This window comes from Vanrija albida (genome assembly GCF_041260175.1).
Source record: "Vanrija albida strain AlHP1 chromosome Unknown contig_4, whole genome shotgun sequence".
Classification (NCBI taxonomy): domain Eukaryota; kingdom Fungi; phylum Basidiomycota; class Tremellomycetes; order Trichosporonales; family Trichosporonaceae; genus Vanrija; species Vanrija albida.
This window is the reverse complement of record NW_027191423.1, coordinates 422643-445291: the sequence shown is the minus strand read 5'-3', so window position 1 is coordinate 445291 and position 22649 is coordinate 422643. Positions and strand designations below refer to the sequence as shown.

At 66.5% G+C, this 22649-nt stretch overlaps 9 protein-coding genes and 2 non-coding genes across 11 annotated transcripts; 5 read left to right on the top strand and 6 right to left on the bottom strand.

The window, feature by feature from the left end:
• Positions 1-477: 477 nt before the first annotated feature.
• Positions 478-1774, top strand: Q8F55_004887 (uncharacterized protein; the record flags this gene model as incomplete). Its single annotated transcript, XM_069353389.1, has 2 exons — positions 478-544; positions 582-1774. The coding sequence occupies 2 exons, from the start codon at positions 478-480 to the stop codon at positions 1772-1774; spliced, it is 1260 nt and encodes a 419-aa protein (XP_069208031.1).
• A 1179-nt stretch (positions 1775-2953) lies between these two features.
• Positions 2954-4663, top strand: Q8F55_004886 (uncharacterized protein; the record flags this gene model as incomplete). The annotated part of the gene is made up of 5 exons (XM_069353388.1): positions 2954-3276; positions 3311-3689; positions 3725-3916; positions 3979-4321; positions 4368-4663. 5 exons carry the CDS (start codon positions 2954-2956, stop codon positions 4661-4663), a joined length of 1533 nt encoding a protein of 510 aa, XP_069208030.1.
• Positions 4664-5707: 1044 nt separating this feature from the next.
• Q8F55_004885 (uncharacterized protein) lies at positions 5708-6007 on the top strand (the record flags this gene model as incomplete). Its single annotated transcript, XM_069353387.1, has 1 exon — positions 5708-6007. The coding sequence occupies one exon, from the start codon at positions 5708-5710 to the stop codon at positions 6005-6007; it is 300 nt and encodes a 99-aa protein (XP_069208029.1).
• A 1592-nt stretch (positions 6008-7599) lies between these two features.
• Positions 7600-8700, bottom strand: serA1 (PFAM D-isomer specific 2-hydroxyacid dehydrogenase catalytic region; the record flags this gene model as incomplete). Its single annotated transcript, XM_069353386.1, has 3 exons — positions 7600-8068; positions 8114-8310; positions 8350-8700. The coding sequence occupies 3 exons, from the start codon at positions 8698-8700 to the stop codon at positions 7600-7602; spliced, it is 1017 nt and encodes a 338-aa protein (XP_069208028.1).
• A 1386-nt stretch (positions 8701-10086) lies between these two features.
• Positions 10087-10401, top strand: Q8F55_004883 (uncharacterized protein; the record flags this gene model as incomplete). Its single annotated transcript, XM_069353385.1, has 1 exon — positions 10087-10401. The coding sequence occupies one exon, from the start codon at positions 10087-10089 to the stop codon at positions 10399-10401; it is 315 nt and encodes a 104-aa protein (XP_069208027.1).
• Positions 10402-10744: 343 nt separating this feature from the next.
• On the bottom strand, positions 10745-10857 carry Q8F55_004882. Its single transcript has one exon. It is a non-coding gene; the product is annotated as a tRNA-Ser (tRNA).
• A 32-nt stretch (positions 10858-10889) lies between these two features.
• Positions 10890-10974, bottom strand: Q8F55_004881. Its single transcript has one exon. It is a non-coding gene; the product is annotated as a tRNA-Phe (tRNA).
• Positions 10975-11217: 243 nt separating this feature from the next.
• Q8F55_004880 (uncharacterized protein) lies at positions 11218-13361 on the bottom strand (the record flags this gene model as incomplete). The annotated part of the gene is made up of 6 exons (XM_069353384.1): positions 11218-11536; positions 11585-12184; positions 12218-12714; positions 12774-12849; positions 12904-13111; positions 13169-13361. 6 exons carry the CDS (start codon positions 13359-13361, stop codon positions 11218-11220), a joined length of 1893 nt encoding a protein of 630 aa, XP_069208026.1.
• Positions 13362-14246: 885 nt separating this feature from the next.
• Q8F55_004879 (uncharacterized protein) lies at positions 14247-15026 on the top strand (the record flags this gene model as incomplete). The annotated part of the gene is made up of 5 exons (XM_069353383.1): positions 14247-14363; positions 14395-14437; positions 14482-14652; positions 14694-14824; positions 14859-15026. 5 exons carry the CDS (start codon positions 14247-14249, stop codon positions 15024-15026), a joined length of 630 nt encoding a protein of 209 aa, XP_069208025.1.
• A 98-nt stretch (positions 15027-15124) lies between these two features.
• Positions 15125-19237, bottom strand: RRP12 (pre-rRNA processing protein; the record flags this gene model as incomplete). The annotated part of the gene is made up of 5 exons (XM_069353382.1): positions 15125-16338; positions 16378-17269; positions 17308-17551; positions 17588-18390; positions 18428-19237. 5 exons carry the CDS (start codon positions 19235-19237, stop codon positions 15125-15127), a joined length of 3963 nt encoding a protein of 1320 aa, XP_069208024.1.
• Positions 19238-19490: 253 nt separating this feature from the next.
• Positions 19491-22093, bottom strand: FAA2_1 (medium-chain fatty acid-CoA ligase faa2; the record flags this gene model as incomplete). The annotated part of the gene is made up of 8 exons (XM_069353381.1): positions 19491-20001; positions 20046-20179; positions 20225-20880; positions 20918-21225; positions 21265-21700; positions 21775-21837; positions 21937-21970; positions 22025-22093. 8 exons carry the CDS (start codon positions 22091-22093, stop codon positions 19491-19493), a joined length of 2211 nt encoding a protein of 736 aa, XP_069208023.1.
• Between the last annotated feature and the right edge of the window lie 556 nt (positions 22094-22649).

The following is a 22649-nucleotide window of genomic DNA, read 5'->3' as shown; positions in this document are numbered from 1 at the left end:
TCGGTACTGTGTACTCGCCGCGTCATGGGTGAATGGGGTAGGCATAAATTCGCGCAAGGGAGGAGGATGAAGGGCCTGCGCCAGGCTCGCTCGCCTCACTCACTCGCCGTGTCCTGTCCCTCACGACCGCGCCGTGTCGCCGCGCGCGTGCCGGGCGTGGCACGACCCTACCCTCCCGCTCACCAGAGCCTACTTCAGCCATGGCAACGAGGCTGTGCCTCGTTTATGCCCCGATGCGTCTGCCATTCCGGTGCGGGCACGATCTTTGAGCACGGCGCGGGTTGCTCGCTCGCTGCGGATGCGGCGAGTAATAAAGAAGCAGCGAGGGACGAGGTCGAGATCAGATCGCCCTTGGCAGCCATCTCATCGCACAGCACCAGCTGCACTCACTTGCTTTGCACACTGCACACTGCCACCTGGCGCCCTTCGCACACTGTCCCACCTGAACAGCACGACATGGCCACTTGCACTCTTACCATGTCTCCCAGCTCCCCGTTTGTTGGAAGCATGAGCCTCGATAACCTCCTCAACCGGCCCCAGCGAGGTGGGTTGCGCCGATGTGGCAGCGACTAAACCAGCAGCACCGGCAGCACCGACAACGACGGCCGCGTCCTCATCCTACCCGCGGGCACGGGTACACTCGCCGCAGACGGCGGTGCCCGAGGACTGGCCGGCGTCGCCATCCACCTCGTCAACACTGCACCCGCCAGCACCGTCACCCAAGCGTCGGCGGTCGTCGAACGCGTCGCACAAGTCGAGCGCGTCGAGCTCGCGCCGATCATCCGCCATCTCGCCCAAGGCCGTCCCGAGGCTACGGCCCGAAGACATGGAGGAGTACCTCCCGCTCCACCCGGACCCTCGAGACCCCACCGTGCGCGCGCTGCAGGAGACGCTGGCCAAGTCGCCCGGATCAGCCGAGGCGCGGCACACGCTCACGCAAATCAAGTACCTCATCGACGCGAAGCGGCGGGCCGCGCTGGCCAAGGAGGAGCAGCGGCACGTCCAGGCGCTCGAGGACGTCGCCGTGACCGAGGAGCACGTGCTGCGGTGCGAGGTCGAGGCGGGGCGCGCGGCCGCACAGCAAATGTACGAGATCAAGCTGGCCGCGCGGCTGCAGGTCGAGGAGCTGCGGTTCAAGGCGCGGCTCGCAAGGACGCACGTCTCGGGATTGTTCAGGTACAAGACGGAGAAGGAGACGCACGCGCACACGCCGGATACGGGTGCGCCCGACGGCGAGGCAGGGCACACGGACGAGCGGTTCCAGGTCATCCTGGGCGCGTTTAACGAGGTCCAGCACCGGCAGCACGAGGAGCGGCTTGCGACGATCCGCAGCCTCGCGACACGCGCATACCGCGACATGATGGAGAGCGACCGCGCCCTCCAGCGCAAGGAGCACGACGCGAACGTCGCGCTCGCGCGCGACATCGAGGTCATCGAGCACGAGCGCATGGTCGCAGAGCTGAACGCAATGTACGACGCGCTGCAGGACAAGTGGAAGAAGTTTGAGCCGCGGTATCCGCTGGGAGAGGGGAGCAGTGGCGGGCTCGCGCCGCCCAGCCACAGCCGGCACGGGAGCTGGGCTAGCTCGCGGTCCGGGCCGAGCGCGAGGTCGCCGCGGGCGCAGGGTGTATCGCCGGCGCGGTCACCACGCTCGCCGCACTCGGCGAGGGGGGGCTCGCCGGCGCGCTCCCCGCGCTCCCCCCGCTCGCCGTCGCCCGAGTCGGCGGACGAGCGGCGGCGCAAGGGCGAGCGGTGGCGCGGGGCAGAGGCGTAGATGTGGCTTGTAGCATAGAGTGGTGTCTGTATACTATGCGAGTTTTGCGCAAGTCGAGCCCAGTGGCACGCGTCGAGCGAGTCGGCACTCCTTCCGGGCCGATACAGGCCTTCACTCGCCAGTGAGGAAATCTGTGTACCACGTCCCAAGTTTGCACACTCAGCATCAAGCGGCATTCGCACGGCCCACTCGAACGCCGCTCGCACTCAGTCTCGGCACCACAAGCGACATCTTGGGCTGTGGTCTGACAAGCGCACCGCTCGGACGCACGTCCGCCGACCGCGCGACCGCCACACGCCCCCGGCTCGGATCTCGGCGCTGGCCCTCTCCAGTGGGCACCTACCTCAGACGGCCGTCGAGAAAAGGGGGAACTGCTGTAGCCTGGTACACTTGCACACGCCCAGCGGGCCGCCACACACAAGCGCCAAAGTCAGTCGCGTGCGAAAGCAGATCCTCGAGTCGCATGCTCGCCCGAGTCCACTCTTGGCCAGAGTCAAGTCTTGGCCACAGCGGGCGAGCTCGCGGCCGAGGCGCGTCCGACACACCCCCGACCCCCGATAGCGACGCCCGCCTCGCGTTCCTCGGCTTGCCAGGCGCGCGGAACCGGCGTCGGTCGGTCGGTGGTGCGGTGTCTGTCTGCTCAGGGCGGGGCTGCGGGGTAGACTGGGCGCTTCGGCGTGCTGCGCGCAGCGGGGCCTCACCCACGCCGAGAGTCGCGCTCGCAAGCACGCCCGCTATCATCGCTATCGCCCCCCTCCAGCGCGCCGACACCCGCCCGCGCCGCTCGCCCAGTGCCAAGGCCTGACGACGCATGCGGGACCGCGGGGCCGCACATTATCGCCTGCCCATCAGTGGTTTACCCGCGCTCGGCGGGCCAACCGAGATGAGCGAGGCTCGGTTTCTGGGCTCGGCAGCACCGTCTACGCCCTCGGCCGCATGCTTGCTTAGCAAGCGCGAGACGGACTCGAGGCGAGGTATGCATCGGGCGGATATGCTGCAGTTGTCGAGTATGGGCCCCGCTTGCCCGCCCACTCACTCGCGCTGCTTATCCGCGCGTGCGGCGTTCGGGCTTACCGGCTCGACTGGGCGGATCTTGACGTCGCCGCTGCACTTCCGCCACGCCGGCTACTTAAGCCCCGCGAGCCTCACACCCGCGACTTGTCGTTCGCAACAACCACAATGCTCCAGCTCTTACGGACACGAGTGCTCGCCGCGCGCGGGTTTGCGACCTCTGCGGCGTGCGCCAAGTCCAAGGTCTTCCCCTCTGCCGCTGCGGCCGTCGACGTCGTCAAGTCGAACGACACACTCCTCTCTGGAGGGTTTGGGCTGTGCGGCGTGCCGACGACGCTGATCGAGGCGCTGGCCGCGAGGAAGGACGCCGTGAAGGGCATCACGGGCGTCAGCAACAATGCCGGCGCGCTCGTCAAGGGCAGCGCGCGCGGCCTGGCCGTCCTCCTCGAGACGGGGCAGCTGAGCAAGATGATCTCGAGCTTCATCGGCAAGTGGGTAGTAGTGCCGAGCTGGGCTGACCCGCAGCAACAAGCTCCTCGAGACAATGTACCTGACGGGCCAGATCGACCTCGAGCTCACGCCGCAGGGCACGCTCGCCGAGCGCCTGCGTGCGGCCGGCGCCGGCGTGCCGGCGTTCTACACGCCCACTGGTGTCGGAACGCCGGTGCAGTTTGCGAGCGTGCCGCTGAGGAACGACGCCGACGGCAAGCCGCAGCTCTTCCCGCCCAAGCGCGAGACGCGCACGTTTGACGGGCGCGAGTACGTGCTCGAGGAGGCGATCAAGGGCGACGTCGCGTTCATCCGCGCGTGGAAGGCCGACGAGGCGGGCAACGTCGTGTTCCGGTACACTGCCAACAACTTTAGCACGGCCATGGCCAAGAGCGCGCGGGTGACGATCGTCGAGGTGGGTGAGGGGGTTGCGGCGGGGCTGACGGCCAGGCTGAGGAGATTGTCCCGATCGGCGCGCTCGACCCCATGGAGGTCCACCTCCCCGGCATCTACGTCAGCCGCGTGGTCAAGTCGACGACGCCAAAGGAGATCGAGTTTGTGACGACCGCGCCGGAGCCGGGTGCCGACGACGCGGCGCTGGGCAAGGGCGAGTCCAAGGCGCGCCGCGAGAACATTGTCAAGGTAGGTGTGGGGCCGAGCGATCGCGAGGCCATCTGCCACCGACGTGTCGCTGACCATGCCAGCGCGCGGCCCAGGAGCTCGGCGACGGCTACTATGTCAACCTCGGCATCGGCATGCCCACGCTCATCCCCAACTTTGTGCCCGAGGGCCGCCAGATCTGGCTGCAGAGCGAGAACGGCCTGCTGGGCATGGGCCCGCTGCCGACAAAGGAGCAGGTCGACGCCGACGTCATCAACGCCGGCAAGGAGACGGTGACCATGGTTCCCGGCGCGAGCGTGTTCGACTCGTCAGAGTCGTTTGCCATGATCCGCGGTGGACATGTCGACGTGTCGGTGCTCGGCGCGATGGAGGTGTCGGCCGCGGGCGACCTCGCCAACTGGATCATCCCGGGCAAGCTCGTCAAGGGTGAGTGGGGCGGGCCGCGATGGAGAAGAGGAACTGACAGCCCCAGGCATGGGCGGCGCAATGGACCTCGTGTCATCACCCGACCAGACCAAGATCATTGTGGTCACCGACCACACAGACAAGCACGGCAAGCCCAAGATTGTCGAGCAGTGCTCGCTGCCGCTCACGGGCGCGCGGTGCGTCAGCCTCATCATCACCGAGCTGGCCGTGTTCGAGGTCGACCGCAAGGCGGGCAAGCTCGTGCTCGCCGAGCTGCAGCCCGGCGCGACGCTCGACGAGGTCAAGGCGAAGACGGGGGCCGCGTTCACCGTCAAGGACGGGCTCAAGGAGGTGCAGGTGTAGGCAGCGGGTGCAGGTGTAGGCAGCAGGGCAGGCAGCAGTGTACATGTAAAGGCATGCAGCGGAAGTCAACAGGCGTGGCGAGGGGTTGGGAGGCGTGCAGGCGCAGCGCGCAGCAGACAGACGTCGCCCACATGTGGTCGCCGAGGTGACACCTTGACACTAGGCACTTCAACGTACGCAACGACGCAGTCGAACCTGGCGGCGATTAGCGAGTCGTGGTTCGGCGTGCGTGGCAAGTCCGCTCCACACCGCCGACAGGCTCGACGAATCCATCGACCGAGATTGGTGAGCTCTACTCGCCGGCTCCACCCTCGGCGTAACAAGCGCCGGCGATAGGGGGGTGTGGGGTGGGGAGGGGAGGGATGAGTGGGTGCGATTGCGAGGAGGTGCACGACACGCAGTCGGCAGGCGGCGAGATCCCGCCGCACGGTGCATCGAGTGACAGCCAGGCACATTGGCTCGCCCAGGTCGGCCCGTCGACCGCAGCAAGAACACGCACGCAGTGCGCCGTTTCAGGCCCGCGTGCTCATTCATTCATCATTCGGCCCGCCACGCGGCCGCGGGAGTGGGACCGGCGCAGCGGGCGGGCGGCGTCGAGTCTGGGCGGGCCGACTGCCCTGGTGACGTGTTGCGCGGTGGTCGGTGCATGCATGCGCCGGCGTGGTTGTGGTCGCCGCGGTGTGGTGCCAAGAGTCGAGAGAGGGCAAGGCCCAACGACTACGGCATTGGCACATCACATTCGACACCCACAAACCCACTTTACGACTAAACCTTGCGTCTCGTGACTATCTCTTTTCTCTCTTGCTCTCTGCCCCCCTCTCTGCTCTCTGCTCGTCTCGCATCTAGGCGACATTGGCATTGTCGATAACCTCGTCTCTTGCTCCCCCTCGCACCTCGACCACTTCGACCGCGACGCACCGACCCATTCGCCGGCGACAACAACAACCCCGCCGAAGCCACCAACTCCACCACCGTCACCACCACCCACTTACCCAAGTGGCCACTGCTTCTCTCCCCCCTCTCCCCATCACACCTGTCCCCAGCATGATCTGCGCGACCCCCTCGCCGGCCAGCTCGCCCAACTACCCGACGCCGCGCTCGCTCTCGCCGTCCCCGCCCTCCTCAGCGGCGCCAGTCACGCCCGACGAGGCGCGCGCGCTCACGGCCGCGGCGGGCGGCATCGAGTCGCTCAGCCGCAGCGTCGCCCTCTTCCGCGCCCTGGCCCGAGACCACGGCCTCGACCCCGAGGAGCACATCAGCACCGAGGGCGGCTACGTCCTCCTCTCGCCTGATCTCGGCGGCCTCGTCGCGGGCCGCACCAACGAGCTCGCGGAGAGGAGATGACGGCGCACGGCGCACGGCCCGGTCGACTGCAGCTGCGGGGCGGGGCGCGGCGCTCCGCGGCCCCCCCCCCGGCCCCCGCCACCACCACCATTGTACTGTACCACCACCTGCATCCACGCCGTCGGGACGGCCGGGGGTGGCGTAAGGCCAAGCCCTCTGGCTGCCGCAGCTCGCCTACCTCGGTGAAAACCGACCGAGAGGCGGATCCCGCCTGCCCACTCTCATGTCATGTTGCCTCACGTGTGAGTGGTGCATGCGAGCGAGCGGAAGCGCAGTGCGCAGTGCGCAGTGCTGACGAGGTCACAGTGTGCATCGTATCGCGGCCTAGCCACGCCGCTTGTGAAAAAGAGCTCAGCCAGCGAGGCGAACCGAAGGCCCGTGGTTGAACCACGGCCGACGCGCCGCCCCGCCCCCTGCCCCCTCTCTCTCCCTCTCCCCTTCTGTTTTTTGGTATCTCTGTGCTTTGACGCTCTCGTCTATGAATCCTAGATTGTAGCGACGCTGTCGTCGTGGTCGTACGTCGACTGACATCTATCCCTCTTGGCAGCGATTGGCATTCGCAAGCCACGCAACGGCCCCGGAATCACCGGGCTTGCGGGGTTTCCGGGGTTGCGCGGGGCCAGAGGCGTCGGAGCGCGGACGCAGCCACCGCAGCCACGAGACAAGAAAAAAAGGTACCCGACAAGTCAGGCGCCGACATGAGCAAGCATGCACAAGAAGATGCTCGAGCAGCCAAGAGATTGCTCGGCCGTCGGGGCACGCGTAGGCGGCGCCGGTGGCGGCGGCGGCGACGACGAGGGCCCCGTCGGGCTCCTGCCTGCTCCAGCTGCCACCTGCAGAGCTCCACGGGACCCGGGCGCCGCGTCCATGACCTCCAAGCTGGGCCGTCCACGCCGGTTCCACCCAGCACGGCCGTTGTGTAAGCCCGATTAGGGGGCAATTGGGCCGCCCTACTGCTAATGCTAATACGCTTCGCGTGTGATTTTAGGACGGCGCGAGCGAGCGAGCGAGCGAGCGAGCAAGCGCGTCGTGGCTAGTGCAGGGCCGGGCGCCGACGCGACTGCTGACCGCTCGGCGCGCGGCGCGGGATAACCTCGAGCGCCGAGCAGCGCCGACAACGTCGACACAAAGTCGGCGAAGCGAGCACCGCCGCACTGGACGCGGCGTGAGATAACCGCCTGGCAGGCGACAGGCGGAGCTGGCCGACCGACGCACAGTGTCCACCTGACCCCGAGCACCTCGCCTCGAGAGCACTCGACAAGCGAGGCAAGGCGAGGCAAGGCCGCACGCGCCACACCCGCACGGTTGACCCCGGCGGCACACGTGATGCCTCGCTGTTCTCTTCTGCTCGGTCTCACTAGTTCTGTGCGGGCACAGGAGGGCCGGAAAGACCGGCGACTACATGCTTGAGCTTGGCCAAGATCTCACGGCCACCTGGCGGCCACCTGCCGCTCCTGGCTTGGCCCGCCCATCCCCGGGGTGTTTGGTTCCGACGCGACTGACCTTGGGGCTCTTGGCGCACGCATTGGCGCTCGACGCAACATGCAATGAATACAACAGTATACTACAGTCTATATGCCTGGCCTGCGCGGCTACACGGCCCAGTCGCGCGCGCGCCCGCCGTCAATGAGCTCGCGCATGCAGTCGGCCATGGCCACAGCCGTCGCCGTCTGCACCTTGCCCCTCGCGCCGTCGCGGGGCGTGACGACGGCGTTGTCGAGGCTGCTCCAGCCTGCCCGCTCCCCAGGGGTGAGGGGCAGGCCGGTGTCCAGCGCGGCGCAGGCTATCGTCCCCGACGAGAGGGCTGCGCGCAGCGCGTCCTCGTCCACCACGTGCCGCGTCGTGCTGGCCAGTATCGCCGTGGGCTGCATGCACGCGAGCTCGTCGGCGCCGATAAGCCCCCGCGTCTCGGCCGACAGAGCTATGTGCACGCTCAGCACGTCGGCCCGCGAGAGCACGTCGCGCAGCTCGGCGCGCTCGTGCGGGAGGCAGGCCCAGCGGAAGTCGTCCTCGGGAAAGTCGGGGTCGTAGACTAGGACCGTGGCGCCGAACGTGTCGTAGCTGCGTCTAGGTTAGATACATCCCGCGGGGCCGCGGCGGACGTACAATTTCCTAGCCGCGAGGAAGCCGCTCGCGCCGCCGCCGACGACGCCAAACACCTTGTCGGTGAGCAGCTCGGTCGCGGCGCCGCTCGTGCGCTTGCCCCCGAACTCGCCGGGCCGGAGCTGCCGGTCGATGAGCTCGAGCAGCGTGCCGGCCGCGGCGCAGACCAGCCCCAGCGCGACTTCGGCGACGAGCCCGGCCTAGATGTCAGCATGTCGCGCGCTCAATGCCCGACGCACGTTGGAGCCAGTGACGCAGCGCACGGCGATACCCGCCGCGGCCGCCGCGGCCAGGTCGACATTCTCCGTGGTGTGCGCGACGATCCAGCGCAGCTTTGGCGCCTGGGCCATGTCGTGCGCGGTCACGGGCGACGAGAGCACCAGCAGCCCCTCGGCGTCGGGCAGGCTCGCTGCCGGCCGCAGGCGGGGGAACAGGGCGCGGAGGTACGCCGTCCCGGTGGGGTCGAACGCGTCGAGCGCGACCACGACGGGCTCGTTGGCGCGGCCAGCCGGGTGGGGGTAGCCGTGCGCGTACGCGTCGATCGTGAAGGTCGCGAACGGGTTCTGCGTCTGGGTGAGGATGGAGAGCATGATGGTGGTGGCGGGGGCTTGGGCGAGTGATATCGCGCGGCCTATCTATATGCTGCGGGTTGATATGAGCACGCTCCCGGCGGCCGCTCGCTGAATCTCGGTCGAACATGGTGCAACATTACGCTCTTACCGAGCGCAATCATGCCGAGGAGCGCCGCCGTACGCGCCGATGCGACGTGCACGCACCTGCCCACACGCCCACTGAGCCCGCTCCCAGCCCATGTGCATGTCCGACTTCGCGGCCAGGTAGGCCGCCGGGTGGTGGCTACTCGGGCATTGGGCCCAGCCAGGCCAGCGTTTTCTCGCCGGCGACCATGGCCGGGCATGGTTTTGGCCGGGTTGAGGACGGGCGGTGGGCAGACGCGTCGACACTATACCTCATGCATATTCGCCTTGGCCTTTGCTCTGGGCCTCGAGCGGGCCAGGCGCGATCGCGTCTGATGTGACTTGCCTTGTCACCATTCAGCTCCACATGTCAAGTCAGTCACTCGCGCCACCTTAATGCCCACGGCCCTCCCCTCGGCGAGCTCGCTCGGTCAATATCGTAGGCTCAACCATGGGCCGCGCGAGTCATCCACCGCCCAGTGGCCACACCGCGGCTATGTACTCTTGTGTATGTCTGTTCGCTTCCCGCCAAATGGCTGGAGCGTTGTATTACTGCGAGCAGCTAGGAGGCGTAGGCGCAAGTGGCGATAAGTGCCAACTCTATGCGGCGGCAGCGGCGCGATCGCGGTGGTGCGTAGCGCTGCACCTGCACGCGTCAGCACGCGTCGGTCGGGGCAGACTAGGCCTCGCGATCGAGGTGGGGTGCTATGGCACCACCGAGCACTGGCGCTCCCGATGAGCGAGGCCGCGTCAACCGGGTCATGGGTGAGACCCGTGGGCCGGTAGCGCCGCTCGGACTGACTTGGGTTCGAGTGTCCCCCCGCCTCGGTGCATGGGCGCGCCGAGGGCCACGGGCGCCGGCGTCGTCTACTGCCTCTGCCGATGTCTCGGTTCAACGTCTGGCGTTCGTGGCTGTCACCAACTGTCGCACCGAGATCACCACTGGACGGTGGGCAGGGGTCACATGCTCCCATTGAGTCTGAGCATTGTCTTAGCTCGCTGGGTCACGCGACGTGCAGATGCATGCTGCGACGTAAATGCATGCTGCATGCAGCCTCGCTCACTCTCGGTCGGCCTCGTGCATGCTCGCAGCTCGAGCAGGCTGCACGTGCCAGAGGCACTCGCCGAAACCCGAGATAACGCAAAATGGAGCTCACCGCGCCTATCGTCGCAACAACCCCACCTGAATAAACAATCTCGTTGCCGTTGCCGTCGGCCGGCCGCCACCCATTCAACATCTCGACAACCCGCCGGCCCGACCTCTCGTCCATCACAACCACCATGGCAACCTCGCGCACCACGCTCCTCTGGATCGCAGCGTACCAGGCCGTGCTCTTCGCGGCCATCTACTACGCGACGTACCTCTACGCCACCGGCACCGAGCTCGGCCGCGACCTCGTGAGCGACTGGCGGGGCTGGTACGGCAGCTTTGCGCCGCTCCCCCGCGCGCTCCTCAAGCTCGCCGGCGCGCTCGCCGCGATCCCCATCACGCTCATGTGGCCCAACCTCCTCGTCGGGAGCCGGTACATTATCGACACGATCAAGTTTGGCGCCGGCCTCACGCGGCCCAAGAAGAACGGCGAGCAGGTCTTCTAGGCTGCTGTTTCTCCATGTGCGCCGCGCAAGATTTTTGCGGGCAGCGCTGACCGCCCCAGCTGTATCAGGGACACATGTATCCATACGCACTCACGCACGCACGCACCACCGCGGCGGAACGCGTGCGACGGCGAGCAAGGGGGTCTGGACCGGCGTCGTCGGCGTCGTCGGTCACAGTGCCCGTCACGTGACGCCGCTGTGGAGTGGTGAGACACTAACTGTACGCTGACGGCTGCGTCGAAGGATGGCATACCGCGTCGTGCCGCGTCGTCGTGGCGCGAGCGCGACGCCGAGCCCAGTTCGCAACGGCCAAAAAAGCGGGCGCGCGGCAGAGTCCGCGGCACGACGTGAGCATGGTTCGAACATGCGCTCCCGAAGGAAATTGATCTGGCGGGGTGTCGGCGTGGCCGAGCACCTCGTTCAAGTCAATCGCGTTAACCACTCCGCCATCACGCCGAGCGCCTTGGCCGAGCCGAGCCCGCAAACGATGGAGCCAGGGTGGATCGAACACCCGACCTAGCGATGTGATGACTGAACTTCAGTCGCTCGCTCTCCCAGCTGAGCTATGTCTCCGTTCGTGCCCACCGAGAGCGGCGTGCGGGCTTCCGCACGGCGATGGCGCGTCACCGCCGACGAGCCGCGACCCCTCTACGACCGCGTTATCGACGTGACTAACCTCTCTAGAGAGCGCATCCCCGAGTGCCTCCTCCCTGAGATAGGCGGCCACCCTGACACAGGGCGGCATTCCAGGTGGGTTTTACTTGCATCTGAATCTTTCTACAACGGCGGCACGAGCCCCGCCTCTTTCAATGTCCACTACTCATACTCATTGTCCGCGTCCGCGTCGGCCTCGGCCTCGGCCTCGCGGCGCCAGTTGAACGTGTCAATCACGTCCTGGTTGGGCGGGAAGAAGACGGCCATCTGGTCGTCGCGGAAGTCGTCCTGCGTCACCTTTATCGCGCCAGACGCGAGCTCGAGCGAGTTCTTGTTGGCCGGGTACGTGTGCGCCGGCCACAGCGGCAGGCTGCTGTTGGTCCCCGGGCCGGGCCCGCCCGTCGGCCTCGGCCTGCACGTTGCGCGCTTGCTCAACGGCGCGGCCTTGCCGTTCGGGTCGAGGTCGTAGGCAAAGTTGACACTGGCCAGTGAGCTTTGTCTCGGCCAAGGCGGCGCCAGCTACACTCACACATACGACATCATGTTCTCGGACAGCTTGATGTCGGCCGGCGTGTACCCCGAGGGGAGGAGCCCTCCCGTGTCGAGCCCAGCAGCGAACGAGGCAGCCTGGTTTGAAACGTACCCGAACCAATAAAACACGTCTGAGCCGTGGGCGTACCCGACGATCGGGGGCGCGCCCGGCGTCGGCCCCTTGAAGTTGTACGTCCAGGTCTGGGTCAGCCCCTGCTCGTTGGCGGTGCGGAGGAAGGCGCGGCGGCGGGACTGGAACGCTGCGTCGCCCAGGATCGACGCCGCCTGCTTCCACGTGCTCGGGAGCCCGAACGTCTCGCTGCCCGTGCCGTAGGGCGCGCCCTTTGCCGGGTCGTCGGGGTACGCCTTGAGCACCTTTTCGACGACGGCCGGGGATACCGGCCGCGGGAGGATGGTGCTGACGAGGAGGGTGAGCGCTGCCGGCCCGCTGATGAGCGACGACTGGGGCAGGAAGCCCGTGCCCTCGTCCTGCACGTTGCCCGTGATGAACGGGATGTGCTTGTACGTCCCCGCGCTGAGGAGCGTCGTCGTGCGGTCGGGGATCAGGTCGCCGTCGATGCTCGGCCCGAAGATGAACCTGGCGTCAGCGCGCGACAGCACGGCTACTCACGCCCCGATATACTGCAGCTGGCCCTTTATCTTGGTGGCGGCGTCCTGGAGCGCAGCGGCCGGCAGCTTCTTGAGGCACTGGAAGCGCGCCTCCTCGTCGGGAGTGAGGCCCTCGAAAGGCGCGACGCCGGCAGAGCTGGCATTCCCGCACCCAGCGAGCTTGACGAGCTCGTCATACGGCGCCTGCCAGGTCGACTCGACCGGCCCGCCCGGCAGCGTGCTCTGCGCGCCAGACTGCATAATCGCGCCCCGGAACAGGTCGGTGCGCGTGTCGAGCATCAGGTTGGCGATGGAGATGGCCCCGGCCGACTCGCCGAACACGGTCACCTTGGCCGGGTCGCCGCCGAACGCAGAGATGTGGTCCTGCACCCACTGCAGCGCGAGGTTCTGGTCCCGCAGCCCGAGGTTGGCCGCGCCGTGCGCTGCGATCTCTTTGCCGTAGCCCCAGCCGAAGATGCCGAGGCGGTAGTTGATGGTGACTAGGACGACGGGGCGTTTCTGCGAGCGTTAGCGCCGGCGTCAGCCGGCGCGGTCACCGCGGGCGTGGCGCCACTCACCATCTGCTGCGCCCAGTTGGGCAGGATGGGGAACGTGTACGTCGCCCCCGTGCCCTCGGTAAACGAGCCGCCGTAGCTGGGCGTGAGTGAGCGAGGTCGCAGGGCAGTATGGAGATGCAGAGCGACGCACATCCAGAACAGCACGGGCAGCTTGTCGCCCGACTTGGAGGCGCCAGGCGGGGTCACGACGTTGAGGTACAGGCAGTCCTCGTCGACTCCCGGCGCGCCGAATGTCAGCGCATTAGGCTTCTGCATGCACGCGTTGCGCAGCGCCGTCGCGTTGACCGGCGAGCTGAGCGCCGCGGGCTCGGGCGGCGCGAAGCGCAGGTCGCCGATGGCTGGGGCGTCAGCATCAGCTCTGGCGGCGGCGGTGCCCCCCGCCACACCCCACGCACGCGGCTTGGCGAACGGGATGCCAAAGTAGTTGTCGAGCCCAAAGTTTTCAAAGCCGACAATCTCGACGCTCGCGCCGGCCCGCTGGATGCTCGCGCTGACGGGGTACGCCTGCTGGCGGCGGTGGTGGCGGGGGGCTGGGCTCGCGGCGGCGATGGCCGCAGCGGCGGCGAGGAGCAGCGCGGAGGTGCGCATCGTCGTCGTCTATGGGGGGTCAGTCGGGGCAACGCAGCGCAGCACGCAGCAGCATGGTCCTTAAGTGCACATGGTCCTTTTGTGCGCCTGCAGCACAACTCGGCCTCGCAGCTGAATGGAAGGTGAGCAGGTGGCAGCAGAGGGCGGAAATGACAACGTCAACGTACACAGGGTCCGCTAGCGCCCGCCCAGCTACTAGCTGCCGCCGGCCACCAGATCCAGCATTCACCGACCGACCGACGTGCTGGGCGGCACATGACCGCAGAGCGCAGGCGACGCAGCGAGGCAAGCGCGAGGCAAGCGCGAGGCAAGCGCGAGGCAAGCGCACACGACTGCGGCGCCCCAGCGCCACTGACGGAAGTGATGCGCAGGGGAAGGGGCTAGCTACAACTGGAGCCGAGGGAGGCCCCGCGCCACGGCTCTCCCCCCGCGCGGTCGGTCCGCGCCGGCGTGGTATGCAGTATGCATGCGTGAGCGTTGCTTCGGGATGCAGCGGTGGGATGTACGTGTGGGCTGGGCTATGGGGCTATGGGTTGCGGACGAGGAAGCGCACGAGGACGAGTGGGATGTGCGTCTGGGAGGATGTGTATGCCCTCACCCGGCCGGCCACCGCTCTTCTCCTCGGCGTTGCTCGTTACGCGGCAAACAAACCCACTCTGCTGCCGACTACACTGGCTAAGCTGTCGATCTCTGTCGCCGAGTCGAGACTGCCTGCCGGCTCGCGGCATGCAGCAGCGGCGTCGATCTCGCGATATCGTCGACTGCCCTCCTCACCACCACCACCACGGGCCTTGACGTCATCGCAGCTAACAACAAGATCGCGCACCACTCACGACAGTTCTGACCAAACTGACCTCTCACCACAAGCCAGCTCCAGCGCGCACGATGCCCGACGAGCGCGAGCCCCTGCTCCGCCCCGACGACGACGACCGCTCGCCCACGCAGAAAAAGGTCGGGCGCCTGCTCGAATCCCAAGCGACGCACCGCTTCCTCCTCCTCCTGGTGCGCGACGGCGAGGCCACGCTGACACCAGATCGCCATCGACGCGGCGTTCGTGCTCATCGACCTGGGGTATGGTGTGTGCCCTCTCCTCCCCCTCTGTGCGGCGCTCACGCCCCAGCCATCCTCCACCCGCCGTGCGACGGCCTGCCCTCCCCGCCACCGGTGCTAGACTACCTCTCGGACGCGTCCCTCGCCATCGACCTGCTCTTCCTCCTCGAGCTCCCGCTCGAGATGTATGCGTTCGGGCCGCGCTTCTTCGGGCTCAGCTTGCAGAAGCGCCCGGCGCCGCGTGGGTTCCCAGCTCTCGCTGCCAGCTGACGCAGGCGCCAGACTTCATCCTCCACGTGTTCGACGCGCTCGTCATCCTGGGCACGGTCGTCCTCGAGATCGCGCTCAGCGGGCGCGAGCGCGAGCTCGCCGGCCTGCTCGTCGTCCTCCGCCTCTGGCGTATCGTCAAGCTTGTAGGTAAGCCCAAACGCCGCACACTGACCCCAGGCCGGGGGCATGGCCACCTCCGCTGCAGAGTGGGACGAGTCGGCCGTCACGGCCGTCGCCGACTCGCGCAGGCGCATCGCAGAGCTCGAGGCGGAGAACAAGGACCTCAAGGCGCGGCTCGGCATGTCGGACGACGACGGCGGCGCGGAGGAAGGCGCGCAGAGGTAGCTGCGACAACTGACCCCAGCCCGCCACGCCCCACGCCCACCCCCCTTACAGAATAATGCACATGCAGATATCTAACAAAACCCGTCCTACGCCTACGCCTACGCCCGCGAGCCCTTCTTCTTGTTCGTGAGCGACACGCGCTGGCCCTTCTGGCCCTTGCGCTGTGCCGCCTGCCCAATGGGCACGTAGCTGAACGGATCGGGTCCACCGTTCTTCTTGACGTCGCCGCCGGCACGGCGCGAGCGGAACTCCTCGCCGAGCTTTTGCACCTGCTGCTTCTTCTTGGGCGCCTTCTTTGGCCGGTCGCCAATCAGCTCGTCCAGGTCCATGGCCTCGTCCTCGCGGTCCTCGTCGCGCGAGCGCTTCGTGTTCTTGTTGAACTTGAGGTTGCCACGCGCGTCGCGCGTCGCGCCGTCCGTGCCCTGCATGGCGGACAGGAACGCGTTGCCAGCACCAGCAGCGCGGTCGGCAGCCATGCTGTCGTCGCCGTCATCCTCGTCGCCCGACTCCTCGATGACCATCTTGCCGCTCTTGTCCGTCTTGAAGTGCGCAGCATCCTGTCCGGGCTTGCGCTTGCGTGCAGCCGCAGCAGGGTCGGCGCGCGTGATGCCACCGGCGATGGAGCGCGACAGCAGGTCCATCGGCTCGTCGCCGTCGTGGCGGATGTACGCAGCGGCCTCGGCAGCGGCCTGAGCCTTGCGCTGGCGCTTGGAAAGCGGCTTGACGACCCGCTCCTCCTCGTTGTCAGATCCGAGGTCCGAGTCCGAGTTGTACAGAATGTCGTCAAAGGCGTTGCCAGACGACGTCTTGGGCTTGTCCTCGTCTCCCGACTCGTCGGCGTTGGCCTTTTTCCTCTTGGCGCGCTCCTTCCTGCGGCGGATGTTGTCGAGCACCTTGCGCTCACCGCCCTCGGGTGCGTGGCGGTAGACCGTGTCAAAGCCAAACTTGCGGATCATGCGCTCGAAGATGTGCACCGTCTTCGACTTAAAGTGGTTCTTGTGGTCGTGCACCCAGCCGAGGAGGGCAGGAACAAGGGTGTTGAGGTGGGGCTCGACAGTCTCAACAGGCAGGGCGACAACGGCGACCTTGATGAAGCCGAGAGCCGACTTGACAATCTCGCGGTTCTTGGAGCCGACAAAGACGACAATCGTAGCGACCAGCTCCGAGATGAGCTCGTTGGAAACTTCGTCCTTGAACTCGAACAGCAGACGCGAGAGCGCGTTGATGCTGGCGCTGATCATGTGGGGCGTGGTGCCAGTGAGACCGGCCGCCACCATGGTGATGTACTCCTGGACGTTGGCCTCGACAGTGTCTGTGGTGTCAGTTGAATGAAGGTGAAGGGTCAACTCACTCTCGGCCATCTCCTCGCTGTCCTCGTCAACGGGCACCGACTGCTTGACCTCACCGCCCTGGGCCATCTTGTGGCCCATGACGACGAGCAGGTCGAAACCAGCGTCACGCGCCTTCTCGTTGACCTCTTTTGTGCCGAGGACGGCCTCGGAGAGGATCTCGGGGATGAGGTGGAGACGGTCCTTGGGGATAACGTCCACAAGGGTGGTGAGGAGCTGGAGGCGGTCGCGCTGGGCACCGGGTCCGACGCCGGTGGCGACCTCGTTGAGGCGCTCGACAAAGTTCTCGAGGTTGTCACCCGAGGCGGCGGGGCCAAGCTTGCCGGCCTCGAGAAGGCGCTTGAGAACGCGGTAGCTCTTCTTCTGCACCGTGGCATCAATGTGCTCGAGGAGCTCCTTGTTGGACACGGCAGCGAAGAGCGCGCTCGACTGGGCGGCAGGGAGGTGGGGGACAAAGATGATGAGCAGGTCAAGCATGGTGTGCGAGATGGGCGAGGCACCCTCGGCGGGAGTCGTCGTGGAGTGCAAGTTGGCCGAGAGGTGCGAGGCAACCGTGTTGTACGTCTCGACAATGTCCTGGTCCGACATGATGCTGACCCACGTGCCGATGACCTCACCGACCATGCCGCGCTGCTCGCGAGCGAGCTTGCTGAAGACGTTGAGGAGGACCGAGACCATGTCCTTGGCGAGGCCCTTGAGGACCTCGATGTTGGCGGCAGCGGCCTCCTGGTCGACACCAAACTGCTTGCGGAGCTCGGCGGGGTCGGCAGTCGACGCAGCAAGGGTCTGCGTCGACTTGACGACCTGCGAAAGGCCACGGAGGAGCGGGGAGAGGAGAAGCGGCTGGGTGTAGAGGAGGTTGGTGATGAGGCTGAGGAAAGGGGTGGTGAGACCCTGCATGGGTTAGCCACAAATCTGCACTCCAAACCCACCTCCTTCAAGTCGCGAGGCATCTCGCAGAAGCCGGGGAGACAGTCCCAGATCTGGCCGACAATAACCTCCCAGATCTTGGCCTCGGCAGCCTTGTCAGCGTCCTCGGCCGCGACCTTGCGCTCGAAGATGCGCTCGGAGAGAGGGCGGAAGTAGTCGGCGAAGAAGGCGAGCGAGTCGTTGGTGGTGCGCGAGCGGATAAGAGGCAGGAGGTGCGCACGGCCGGGCTGGGGCGTACGGCCAGACCTGATTGTCAGCTACATCCAGCACTTGCCAACTCACGCATCAGGCTCAATGTTGAGGGGGAGAGCACGGAGGACGCCCTCGACGCCAATGACCTCGATGGCCATGCCGACGACCTCGTCGACCTTGTCCTTGGCCTCGAAGCCCTTCTGGACGCGGAGGTCTCCGACCTCGGTGATGAGGGGGAGGAGCAGCTCCTCGGCGGCAGTGGGCGCGGTACCCTCAGTGTCGATCTGCGGCTCGCCAGGGGTGACACGGAGGCGGAGGCGCGAGACGAGGGCAGTGAGGATGGTGAAGAGGTAGGGCATGCGGAGGGCGTGGGCGTCGAGTGCGTCGGTGACAGCCGCGAGGACGCGGGTGAGGAACGGCGTCTTCTGTTTTTTCCTCGCACCCGGAGCGTGGCTCCCGTGGCGGAGGTAGGCAATGGTCGCGACGATCGCGTCGTCCGAGATACAGAAGCGGACGATGCCGTTCGAGATGGCGTCGGCCGCGGCGTCGAGGACGGCCTTGGGCGCCGACGGCGCGAGCAGCAGGTCGTTGAAGAGGAGGTTGAACACCTTGGGCAGGTATGCCGGGAGATTCGCCGGGTCCTGGAGGCTCATCTTGATGAGCGTGTTGGACACGGCCGAGAGGTAGGCGGGGATGTCGGACGAGCCGATCTCGGGCGGGGAGGAGAGGAGCGAGTTTGCGATGGTGGGCAGGTTGGTCATGATGGCGGGCTGGGCCGAGACCGAGTCGGCGGGGGGAGGGGAGAGGAGGTGAGCGAGGAGCGAGTAGACCTGGGTCGTGAGGTGCGCGAGCGGGGGGAGCGCCAGGAGCTGCGAGCAGAGCTGGGAGAGTTGCTGCGTGGGTCAGTTTCGTCCACCCTCAAGAACCCACCTCATCGCCCCAGACGGCGACCCAGCCGCGGAGGCCCTGGACGACCCAGATGGCCTTCTTGCCCTCAGCGTCCTCTGCGTCGGCGAAGCGCGCCTTCTTGCCCTTCTGCTTGGAGCTTCCGCCGGCGAGTTCCTCCTCCAGCGCGGCCGTGACCCAGTCGCGCGCGCGGGGCAGGTACGGGTGGGCTCCGGGCGTGAGGCGGGGCGGCACCGGCGTGGTGAGCACCTTGCGCACGCCCTCCTGCGCCACATGGCGGACCTTTGGCCGGGGGTCGAGGTTGAGCTCGAGGAGGTAGTTCCACGCGCGCTTGAGGAGGGGCGAGGACGAGAGCACGCTGGGCTTGGTGCTCGCGAAGAGGAGCAGGCTCGTGGTCACCTGCACGAGGGAGCGGAGCGCGGGCGGGTGGGACAGCGCCGTGTCGTACAGCCCGAGGAGGGGCTCTAGCGTCGGCGAGAGCTTGGAGAGGACGACCGAGACGGGCGTCTCGGGCACGACGATGGCGAGGAGGTAGAGCACGGCGGGGAGGAGCGCGCCGGCGCCCATGTTCTCGCTTTCGGCGATCTCCTCGCCCGTCTCGCCCTCGGCAATGTCGTCCGAGCACGCCTTCTCGAGCACTTGGAGCAGGGCGGAAAAGTAGGCCGTGGCGGAGTAGGGGAGCGAGGCGCCGGGGAGCGAGGCGCCGATGGAAGCCTCGACGGCGAGCAGGAGCTGCGCCGGCTTGGCTTGGTGGGCCTGGCCCGACGCCGACAGGCGACGCACGTTGGCGAGCTGGGTCCCGAACGCCGCGGGCGGCGCTGCTGGTGTCGCCATTTTTGCTTGTCGATGGGTGTTGAGTGTTGTCGAGGTTGAGGCGCGATCTCCATCAAGGTCAGTGGGACTTCAAAATCTCGATGATGCGTCACGTGATGAGTGGCAACCACTACGCGTGGGTCGCACGTGGACCACGTGGCTCCCTTGACCTCAACGCTTGGTGTGTGTCCTAGCTGGCTCCAACACACCCAACTGCACACTGTAGCACGACTGCATTCAAGGTTCAACGTCTGACAACAAAACGGTACACTCTCTAAAGCCTGGACTTGGCGCCAGCGGCGGCCTTCTCGTACAGCTCGTCAATCTCCTTCTTGAAGAAGTCGGCGGCAACGTTGCGCTTGATCTTCATGGTGGGGGTCATGAGGCTCGCGTCAAACGGATGGACAGTGGCGTGCACACCCTTGATGCGCTCGTAGCCGTTGAGCTTGGCCTTCTGGGCAGCGCCCTCGAACCAGCCGAGAAGGGCCTCCTTGACCTTGGGGTCCTGGAGCGCCTGCTCGAGCTTGTCCGTCTCGTTGGGCGTGATGTGCGAGCCGAGGATCTTGTTGACAAACGCCGCGCCGGGAACAGGGTCAATGACCGAGATGGCAACGAGCGAGTCGCGAAGAGAGTCGGCGTGGACAAGCAGCGAGATGAACATGGGGTTGAGGAGGTAGACACCCTCGACGCGCTCAAGCGCGACGTACTCGCCCTGCGAGAGCTTGACAACGTTCTTGATGCGGTCAATGATCTTGACGCGGCCAGCAGAGTCGATCTCGGCGACGCTGCAATGTCAGCGGTGCTCCAAACAGCCCAGCACCCCACTCACTCTCCGGTGTAGAACCATCCGTCGGCGTCGAGGGCCTTCTTCGTGTTCTCGGGGTCGTTGAGGTAGCCCTTGAAGACCTGGGGGCCCCGGATGAGGAGCTCACCACGGGGGTTGGGCGAGTCGTTGTGAGTGTACTGGGGGGTGTCAGTAGGGCTCAGCATCCTGCAGATATTACTCACGCCCATCTCAGTAACGTCGCGGAGCTTGACCTCGAAGCTGGGGCCAACGAAGCCGGTGGTTCCGACTCCTCCAACGTCCCAGGGGACGCTGCGAGTGGTGGACGCGCAGGTCTCGGTCAGGCCGTAGCCCTCACCAAAGTCGGCGCAGAAGGCAATCTTGAGGAGCTCGAGAACCTCGGGCGAGATGGGGGCCGAGCCAGTGACCATGGACTGGACCTCGCCACCGACAAGAGCGCGGATCTTGTTGAAGACGAGGCGGTCCCAAAGGGGGTGGGTGACGCTGCCAGTCTCGCGCCAGTTGCGGAGCTTGTCGTCGACGGCACGACGGAGGAGGGCGCCCTTGACGCCGGGAGCCTGCATCTGGAGCTTGATGGCGGCGTAGATCTTGTTCCAGACACGGGGGACACCAGCGAAGAGGTTGGGCTTGAAGATCTGGGCGTCCTCGAGGAGGCGGGTGACATCGCCGGTGGAGAAGCAGGCGATGCCGTTGGCACGGAGCAAGATGAAGTGGATGATACGCTCGTAGATGTGCGCGAGGGGGAGGAACGAGAAGTGCTTGAATCCGGGCTTCATGGCGGCGACCGGTGCACCGTAGCAGTTGGAGATGGTAGCTGCGACCATGTTCCAGTTGGTGAGGACGACACCCTTGGGGTTGCCTGTTCGTCAGCGTACGCTCCACCACACACGACCTACCAGTCGTGCCCGAGGTGTACGAGATGGTCATGATACGGTTCTTGTCGATCTCAGCCTCCTCGGCGCCGGGGTTGGGGCCGGGGGGCGTGAAGACGCCAGGCGAGGCTCCCCACTCCTCAAACTCATTGAGGTCAAGGAGGAGGACCCCGACCTCGGAAGCCCACTGGCCGAAGAGGTCGCGCTCAGCGGGCGAGAGCTTGTCGATCGAGATGAGGACGCGGAGCGAGGGGCACTTTGGCGCCATGCGAAGCACATCCTGGACGTGGTTGGACGACGCGAAGATGACGGGGAGGGGGGTGAAGTTGGTACTAGTCGCGTCAGTCGCCGTTCCTCGTCACCGCACTCACATGTACTCGGCAGTGTCGGGGCCGAGGGTCTCGTACAAGCTGACGCCGACGAGGCCGTAGGCGTGGCAGGCAAAGTCGACGACCTGCCACTCCTCGCGGTTGACGCTCCAGATGCCGACACCCCAGCCACGGCGGGCGCCGGCCTTGAGGCGGGATCCCCACGTCGGCACGCCGGGGTGGTTGATCTCCTTGGGGGTGGGCTCGGGGTCGGCGAGGTCGGCGGCGGCGTCGCCGCGGGCCTCGACGCGGCGGTCCTTGAGGCGGCCGAGGCGCTCGAGCGCGAGAAGCGCAGAGCCGACAGCGTCACGGCGCTTGCGCACCTGGGCGTACGTCGTGTCGGCCGTCTTGGTCGACCATCCGGGCTGCTCGCCGGCGGCGGCGGGCGGGGTGCGCAGGCGGCGGCGGTAGAGCGTCTGGTTGGGGGTGGCGTTCACGGCTGAGCGTGTAAGCTTCTGGGCGGCGGCGGCGGCGGCGGCGGCGGAGCCTCGGCAAGCCGGCTCCACGACTCACCATCCTCAAAGATCTGGTAGACTGTCGTTGGGACACCCTCGAGAATGTCCTTCTTGAAGATGGCTGGAGGTTAGCGTCCGCGCAGGCATGTATTCACCGTTCGCGTAGGCGCCTGGGGTTGTGTCAGCAGGGTGCTGCAGCTGCCAAGACGAGGCGACTTACTGCTCGAGTTGGAGCTCTGGGTGCCGGGAACGGGCTGGAAGGGTTAGCCGGGGCGGGGCACAATGCATGGCGTGTGCAAGCTACGCACCGAGCTCTGGTCTGCGAGGTCGAGGGTGGGGGGGAAGGGGAAGAGCTTTGGCTGGGCGGGCGGGGCCATGATGAGTGGATGGGAGGGAGATGTGGAAGATGGGATGTGTGAGATGGAGCAACACTGTATGGGCAAAGATCTTTTCGGCGACGCTCAGGCGCGTGGAACCTCGAGCCGGTGGGAGCAAGCGACGAGCAACGTGACGACGACGACGCTCGATCAGAGGAACCAGGGCAGGATGCATGCTCCACGGTTACAGTCTGCACCGTCGTGCCGGTACCATGCAGGCAAGGCGCGCAGCGCGTCAAGAGACGTGCAAGCGGGGGGGGGGGGGGGTGAGGGAAGCTGCAGGGAGATGGAGAGGGAGGCCCGTTTTGCTGCTGCCAAGGTCCGGGAAAGTCTAACCGGTCGAGTGGCCGCCTTTTCCGGGACGGGAAGGCCGCGAAGGCGCCCATGACGAGCAATGTCTGACAACGCCGACGGGCGGGCTGCGGAGACGGCGATTGATGGCCACATGCATTGCATGGCACTCAACATGACACTGCAGCAGCAACAAGCAGCATGACAAGAGGGACAAGGGCATCACAGACGAGTTAGCCGAGTGCGACTGCTTCAGCGTTGATAA